The 8,984-nt window shown below is 44.8% G+C and overlaps 1 protein-coding gene across 1 annotated transcript in view; it reads right to left on the bottom strand.

The window, feature by feature from the left end:
- Window positions 1-687: 687 nt before the first annotated feature.
- The window catches only part of LOC124550974 (ankyrin repeat and protein kinase domain-containing protein 1-like), a 38,482-nt gene continuing 30,185 nt past the window's right edge, over window positions 688-8,984 (bottom strand). The window contains exon 3 of the mRNA XM_047125793.1: window positions 688-1,265. Within this exon, the coding sequence (XP_046981749.1) occupies window positions 752-1,265 (514 nt within the window). The 3' untranslated portion in view covers window positions 688-751. The remainder of the gene's footprint in view (window positions 1,266-8,984) is intronic.

Genomic DNA, 8,984 nt, shown 5'->3' with positions numbered 1-8,984 from the left:
GCTGTAGTTCAGCAGACTGCTGGCAGAGGCAGTGGTGGCGCCTGTCCAGCCAGAGTCGCTGTGTAACGGGTTGTGTGGTGGCCCCTGCAGATGCTCTACTCACACGACTATAGCAGGGAAATATACTGCAGATGGACAGAAGGGAAATGCGGGAGGAGCGAAGATCTACTTCAGGCAGTTTGTGGTAATGCATCTCATAACCTCAGCGCGACATCTTTGTGCGAAATGTATGATTACAGGTTGTTCTATGATTTTTTAAATTAATAATTAACTAATAATATGGTTTCATATGATAGGCACATACCATGATGCTAATGTTACTACCAAAGTCACATTGTAATAAAGTCATCTGTGCTGCTGACAGATGAGTAATCTCAGTTTTAGATCTGAAGTGAAGATACATTCTAACTGTAGAAGCTATAGGCTGGTAATAGGGGTATGGTCAAACAGAGAGTGGTTTCACATAGCATGAACCATGCTCCTATCAAGTACTTTTTAACAACCAAATATTCTAGAAAATTAGTGTGTATTAGTCATCAGTTTTTTCGATTTCTGGTGGGTTTGCATGATAGGAAGCTTACCCCTCGTTACTTACATTAGTTTGCAGATATCTAACTTTACCGCTATTGTAGTAATGTTAATGCTCTGATTTTAAGTACTACATAAAGATGGATACACACAATGATGTCAAAATTATTTTTGTGTTTTCTTTATTTTCAAAACGTGCAGCAGTGATACAGTGAAGTCCTCTTCATTTTACTCGAGAGACGTTTGTCGGGCTGCGCGTCAGCACGTCTATCGCCTGCTGGTTGCCGTGCTGCCTGGCAATGTCTAGCGGCGTCAGTCCCCCGATAGTTAACGCCCCCCTGTCGGCCCCGGCCTCCAGTAGCGCAGTGACGGCCTCCACGTGGTCCCTCCACGCGGCGCAGTGCAGCGGCGACCACCCGGTTGAGCTCCTACCGTTGAGGTCAGCCGACGCCGCCACCAGCAGCCGCACCACGGCCGCGTGGCCGCCCCTCGCAGCCCAGTGAAGGGGCATGTCCTCATTGTTGCTGCACCTCGCGTCCAGAGGCGCCCCAGTCTTCAGGAGGCACCTCGCCGCCTCCAGGTGCCCCTTGTCCGCCGCCCAGTGCAAGGCGGTGTTCCTCTTCTCGTCCTTGGCCGCCACATTCGCTCCAGCTGCCAACAACGCCCACAGCTCCTCTACTGCACCTCGCTTAGCCGCCTGGATCAGCCTCGTGTCCTTCTCCTCTTGAGAAAGGCTCCTGCAGAAGATGCAGAAATTCTCACATTTTTGTGCACGCGCACACACACACACACACACACACACACACACACACACACACACACACACACACTCACTCACTTCCAATAATGGAGACTATAATTGAAAGGAAACTGTGACAATTTCTAAAAACAAATGAATCTGACCATCTGTGGCAAATGAATCTATAATTCTCTCCCTCCTGTGACACAAAACAGCAGAAGAAGGTACAGTGGGCTCAGCGTCTCAGAATCTTCATTCACTCTCCATTACAAATTCTTAGACTCCATTTCTCAATAGCTTCATCCATCACATCACATCAATTCATGGCAATAAGTACCTTTGACCTCATGACACTACTGTTAAGCAGTCATTTCCCTCCACTGAAAGAGATGCTTCATGCAGCACGACTGATCCTATGCAGCAGTCCATTATGACTAGGTCTAGAAATTAAGACGTAATTTTTAAGCACTTGCTTAGCTATGGTTACAACGCATGAACATCCTACTTACTTAGCACACAAATGGTCATGATCGAACTTATGAACAAGTCTATATCTAATCTGTAACATGTTAAGACAGTCGACCTAGGTACGTTCTGCTCAGGATAACATATACACCCTTTTCCTAAGCTATACCTTTTATTTCACGTTACTAGTAAATTTAAGATCAGGAGTTAAGTTTGCATCTTGTCCCAACAAGTAACTAGCGCACAGTTTATGTGCAGGAGCAAGGTATTGTGTCCGCCCAGGCGGGCCTCATGATGCTATGGTCAGTTCCAGTACAGCACTCGTGGCTGTCACATCATGGTCGCAAAGTAGGGCCGATGCAGTTTCAGTTAAGTTTTTACAGTCTTATGATAATTTATGGATTTGTAGTTTTATCTTTATGTTCACTATGGACAAACGGTAGTTACTTTTATCCTGAAAAAGGTTGGATTATACCAACTGAAACCTAGGTAAATTCTAGGTAAACGGTGCAACTGAGGCTGTTGGTCATTAAAATTAATATTTATACAGTTGCTGACAGGGCCGCGAAATGTTGAAAATATTTAAGTTCTTACTTTGGTGCCTACTTGTGGCTCCACCTTCACTCAACCACTTTCTACAGCTGCTGATGACTTTGGCACATTAACAACCTCGCCATTTCTTGCATGACCGTTCCTAGTCACATTACATTCTAACCTTCGTCAAAGTTGGTTATGTCCTTCGATTTTCCCATTCGTGGCCCACATCGTCGCTAGAGCGATCCACCAATAAGTATAATGTGAAGTAAGTATAAATTGAATGAAAATACGCCAAAATGAAGGGAAGTTGAGTGAGAATGAGAGAGCACTTCCATGTCTGCTTCGTGCAGGAAATTTCTTGTACACGGGAACGAGTGTACAACAGCAAGAGGAATTCGACATAGAAGTACTGGGAACCAGGGAAATAGCAAATTTCGCCAAAAGCGATAAGAAATCTGGAATAGTATGTTTAACGTGTATCACTACCAAATGCATAGTATTAAATTTATATACATCAGATCACAAACCCAGTATGATACCAGAGTTATCAGCAATCACCTTACAGATCTTTATAAAGTGTCTGGACATATGATTACAATAAAATTCATGTCATCCTTAGCTAAAGAGCATGTATTATCAGCTGGGGGACTTGCAATATACAACTACAGAATAGACCGTGTGTTTGAAGCCGTGCAAAACTATTTAAGTGTTTTAAACTGCAACAAACAGCATTTACAATGTGTTTCTTTGTACTCGCTATGAATCACAACCTTTTAGTGTCAGCTAACAAATACCTTACAGAAAAGTTGCTGCATGGTTTTAACAACATTCTCCTCTATGTCTATTGGAAGTAATAGAGATATGTACAAGTTGATTGTCTTCAATGCTGTCCTGCAAAAGAGATCCATCTGCATCTAAATTGATATGAATCTGCATTAAGGGATGATAGGTTTGTAACGAGGTATGATTCGATGGTAGACTAGATTTGTTTCGGTGATTCTCTTTGGTTGCATCAGTTGTTTGGTATAACCTGTGTTCGACTCTAATGTTCTGTGTGCAACTTACAGCAGCATCCACCTGCAACCATTAACAGCAGACCTCCCCAAACCACTGTCAACAAAGGACTTCAAGCGCATGCATGATGAATCATGTCGACTAAACCAATGGAAAATCTATTTTGGCTGCCTCCTCTAGACAAACTAAGAGGTATGCGAAATACTCCATTTCCCTGCCACATCTTGGATATAAACTGAGTCTTCTGTTTCATAACTGCAGTGATTCTACGTCAGTGACAGTGGTTTGTGTGATACTGCAGCCCATGTGCATACTAACGAAAGGAAATATTGCCTCTATTACGTTGTATTGTGCTTTATTAATATCATGCTATTAGCTACCTTCGGCCATGAGATATTATCGAGCACATTTGCTGTGTCATGTTTTATGTATCATGCTCATCGCACAGCAAATGTGTTGGATAATGACTCATGGCCGAAATTAACTAATAGCATGATTTTAAAAAACACAATACAGACTACAACAGATAATGTATTATCTTAGAGACTATGGATCCCTGCAGAAGCAAGATCTCCCTATGTGTGCATTTGCTTGACAGATGATGTGTGTGGAAGAGACTATTCTGTTCACAGAGTTAGTGGAGCATGGCATGTAATTTCACATGGCTAACACTGCTGCTACACATTCATCTATTTCCTCATAAGATGTCATTGTTTCATGCACTTTCAGCTGGTGACAATCACTTTATAGGGACTGATGGAAGCATAATTTCAGGGACTGTAATCATGGTAACAGTGGGCACTATATATATATATATATATATATATATATATATATATATATATATATATATATATATATATATCAGGGAAGCTACATAGTGCATGTATCAGAAAGTATGGGTGTTTCTTTTTTCCTATGGCGTAGAAGGTAGTAGTTTTATCGTCTTAAAATTTCTCACCATAGTGACTGGGATATAAAACTTGTAGGGTGAATTTATGTCATGTGTTGAAAATATATTTCCAGCATTGCAGTATTAACAGCGTTGCACTCCACACAACTAAAACATCGAAAACTACACTGTTCCATTATTATAGCATGCTCAAGTTCAGAACTGTGTAGCCATAGGAATGTGTGTTTACGTTCTATGATCATTTCTCTCTTTCCAGTACCTTCTTCATATGGAATCCAAACACTACAACAGTACTATAGAGCTGATACCACAAGTAATGTATGTAAAATACTTCAAACTCCTTCCATCTGCTGCTCCATCATGCATAAACCATATGTTTTTTCCTCTTTCCAAATATCCGTTATATCACAACAACAAACATGAACGTATCAAGCTCATATCTACTATACGCAAATGAGTGCTAACCTCCTCAGTATGCATGCAATTAGAGAGATCGTGTGTAGTTGGATGGGTGACGTAAGATTGGTACAGAACGGCAGTTACAGTACTGGCATGAGAATACCAATCTATATCATTAGCACCAGACAGTTGTACAAGATTGGACCACATGTTATCCTCTTTCCAAAAGCAATATATTGCCCTGTATTGATTATGTGGAACTCAGCTTATACACAAGTTGTCGAATGTAGTGGGTATAATCTGGTCAGTTCCAAATTATATCAGAGAACATTTTGTAGGGAGAATTGGTTAGAGAGGAGGGGTAGAGGGGAGAGAGAGGTAGAGGGAGAGAGAGGTAGAGGGGGAGAGAGGTAGAGGTAGAGGGAGAGAGGGAGAGGGAGAGAGAGAGAGAGGTAGAGGGAGGGAGAGAGAGGTAGAGGGAGAGGTAGAGGTAGAGGTAGAGGGAGAGAGGTAGGTAGAGGTAGAGAGACGTAGAGGGAGAGAGAGAGAGAGAGAGAGAGAGAGAGAGAGAGAGAGAGAGAGAGAGAGAGAGAGAGAGTGTGAGAGACGTAGAGAGAGAGAAAGAGAGAGAGAGAAAGAGAGAGAGAGAGAGAGAGAGAGAGAGAGTGAGAGACGTAGAGAGAGAGAAAGAGAGAGAGAAAGAGAGAGAGAGAGAGAGGTAGAGGGAGAGAGAGGTAGAGAGGTAGAGGGGTAGAGGGAGAGAGAGGGAGAGAGAGAGAGGTAGAGGGAGAGAGAGAGAGGTAGGGAGAGAGAGAGAGAGGTAGGGATAGAGAGAGAGGTAGGAGAGAGGGAGAGAGAGAGAGGTAGGGGGAGAGAGAGAGAGGTAGGGGGAGAGAGAGAGAGGTAGGGAGAGAGAGAGAGAGGTAGGGAGAGAGAGAGAGAGGTAGGGAGAGAGAGAGAGAGAGAGGTAGGGAGGGGGAGAGAGAGAGGTAGGGAGAGAGAGAGAGAGAGGTAGGGAGAGAGAGAGAGAGAGAGAGAGAGAGAGAGAGAGGTAGAGGGAGAGAGAGGTAGAGAGGTAGAGGGGTAGAGGGAGAGAGAGGGAGAGAGAGAGAGGTAGAGGGAGAGAGAGAGAGGTAGGGAGAGAGAGAGAGAGGTAGGGATAGAGAGAGAGGTAGGAGAGAGGGAGAGAGAGAGAGGTAGGGGGAGAGAGAGAGAGGTAGGGGGAGAGAGAGAGAGGTAGGGAGAGAGAGAGAGAGGTAGGGAGAGAGAGAGAGAGAGAGGTAGGGAGGGGGAGAGAGAGAGGTAGGGAGAGAGAGAGAGAGAGGTAGGGAGAGAGAGATAGGTAGGGAGAGAGAGAGAGAGAGAGAGAGAGAGAGAGAGAGAGAGCAAGAGGTAGGGAGAGAGGTAGGGGGGGGGAGAGAGAGAGAGAGAGAGAGAGAGAGAGAGAGAGAGAGAGAGAGAGAGAGAGAGAGAGGTAGGGGGAGAGAGAGAGAGAGAGAGAGAGAGAGAGAGAGAGGGTGAGGTAGGGAGAGAGAGGGAGAGGTAGGGAGAGAGAGGGAGAGGTAGGGAGAGAGAGGGAGAGGTAGGGAGAGAGAGGGAGAGGTAGGGAGAGAGAGGGAGAGGTAGGGAGAGAGAGGGAGAGGTAGGGAGAGAGAGGGAGAGAGAGAGAGGGAGGGAGGGAGGGAGGGAGGGGGAGCGCATCTAGAGTTTCGCTTAGAATCCTTAGCCAACAGGCAAACAATGGGGCAGCACGCTTCGGAATAGAGCACCGTGTGCTGATATGGATATGACTCGTTTGTTGAAGTGGTAATCATCAAAGGTGTTTGTGAGCTCATTCAATTTCCGACCTTATCCTACCCCATTGCGAGAATACTCCATGCAGTAGGAAATGGTTCATCGTAATAAAATCTTACCCAGTTTATAAAGTGATATGTCTAAGGAACGTAGTCTCTGCACCTCCTCTCTGCTGCCGGCTATCTCCCACGCTACGAAACACTATTCGTGTCATGTGATGTTGGCAACGTAACAGGGTTCACAGTATGGCCACATGCATATAGCACTCGCAAAGTACGGGTGGTATTCATTTAACAATGATACAGAAACTGAGAATGATGCTGCAGTGTCACTGGCCGAGATCACAAGATCGAAGCAATGAGACGTTTTGTTGACGTGAGAAGTCTTCAAGAGCAGTGGTTTAGAACACGAGCAATTGGGTAAATGCGGTGAAACTACGGAAAAACTTGGTAAAATTGAGATACTGATGGAAAATAAGTAAAATCGAGGAAACATAAGACAAAAATGTGGATGAATGGGAATAGTTACATGTTCTCTTGTATATTTGAAAATCATTCTATTTCATTCCTCGCTCTGTTCTGGTGTCTCTGAGTAACGGAAGTGCACTGAGGGTTCCCAACAACACGATGCAGGTCAGTAGTGGTCTCCAACGTACACACCGTCCACTGAACCATTGATCTTCCAGTAATACTGTAAGGACATAGTGTGGATGGGAATATACACCAATAGCCACTATCTTATCACATCAGTGTATGACGATGCAGCACTCGTTGTGGAATCTGGAGATCAACACATGTATTTACGACTTCCCAATAGAATACGTACAGTCTGTTCTCGATTCTCATTGACTGGAAGACCTATATGTTAAATCTTTTCGTGAAAGTGGCAAAATGGAGACATCTCGTGGGAATGGTACATCTGTGGATCTCAGGTGATGTTTTCCTATAAGTTAACTGGATACCTCTAAGATACTCTTTTTACATTATGTGTTAAGAAGTGACGACTTTTTAATTACAATTACGCCCTTTATTCTTCGACAAATGTGATAACGATGATGTGGTGGGAAGGTTTTGCTACTGGGAAGCTATGGTAGGTCGTGCGAAATGACACCCTGCTTTTGAGTGGGCGTGTATGGAGACATACCACAATTTTTTGGACTCTGTAAGCCTATAAATGATAATCACGCGATTTTCCGGGAATGTTGTGTCGTTGGAACGTAAAGTTACTGTGGTTAGTGCTCCGACATATCACCAGACGTGTGCGGGAAGTATTCAGACTACTATTCCAGCTGTAAGGGGAGGACAGATTTGACGTGGGGAATTGTGATTTCAACACTTTTTTTATGGCTTTAGAGCACAAAACTGCTACTGTCATTAGCGCCCGGTCTGTGACTTAGGAAAGGGTAAAAAAATGAAACTGGAAACCAGCATCAATGGGAACGAAACTCAAAAAATTGGGGAAACTAAAAACAGAAGGAAAGCTTAAAAAACCACTATAGAAGGGGGGATGTTTGTCCCTAAAAAGAACTTCAAATGACTGACGTCATCTCACTGGCACTAATAAACTCAAGAACGCGATCGGCTGAGCGCGTGTCATCTGCTAAAATGGAAGATATATCAGGCGACAACTGTAGATGGGCGCGTAACGGAGTAAAATTGGGGCACTCAAGTAAAATGCGTCTCACCATCCACAGCTGAGAGCAGTGGGGACAGAGTGGGGGAGGACCACCATTTAAAAGATGTCGATGGCTAAAAAGACAGTGCCCTATCCGGAGCCTAGTTAAAATTATCTCCTCCAGACGACGAGTTCGGGAGGAAGAGGTCCAAGCACAGGGAAGAGCTTTCACATCCCGCAATTTATTATTGGGAAGTGTCGGCCAATGTGCGTGCCATAAAAGAGCAACACGACGACATAAAACACTCCACAGATCGGCGAAGGGAATCATGCGAATGGCTGACTGAAGAAGAGAGACTGCAGCCTTGGCCGCTATATCTGCTGCCTCAGTTCCCCAGAGACCAACGTGTCCTGGGATCCAGAGGAACGGCACAGAGACGCCGAGCAAGTGAAGGCAGTCCTGAATCCGGTGGACCAGAGGGTGGACAGGGTAGAGAGCTTGGAGACTGAGGAGAGAGCTGAGCGAATCTGAGCAGATAACATTCTGTATCTGCTAATGTCGACGGATGTATTGGACAGCCTGGAGAACAGTGTAAAGCTCCGCAGTAAAAACCGAGCACTGGTCGGGAAGCCAAAATCGATTGGGGGTGTCGCCAACAATATAGGTACTCCCAACTCCAAACGATGTTTTGGAGCCATCAGTGTAAATAAATGTGGCATGCTTCATTTGTGCAAACAGAGCAGCAAATGCCCGACGATAAACAAGAGAAAGGGTACCATCCTTGGGAAACTGACAAAGGTCACGGAGCAGGCAGGTCCGGGTCCGGAGCCAAGGCGGTGCTGTACCCCAGGTAGTCAAGAAAGTGTTAGGAAAGGGGAATGAAAGAGAATGGAGCAGTTGACGGAAGCAGACTCCCGGTGGTAGTAGGGAGGAAGGGTGGCCTGCATACCCTAAATCCAAGGAGGCGTCGAAAAAAATGT

The sequence above is a fragment of the Schistocerca americana genome, chromosome 9, assembly GCF_021461395.2.
Source record: "Schistocerca americana isolate TAMUIC-IGC-003095 chromosome 9, iqSchAmer2.1, whole genome shotgun sequence".
NCBI lineage: Eukaryota > Metazoa > Arthropoda > Insecta > Orthoptera > Acrididae > Schistocerca > Schistocerca americana.
This window is presented reverse-complemented; position numbering and strand designations above follow the sequence as displayed.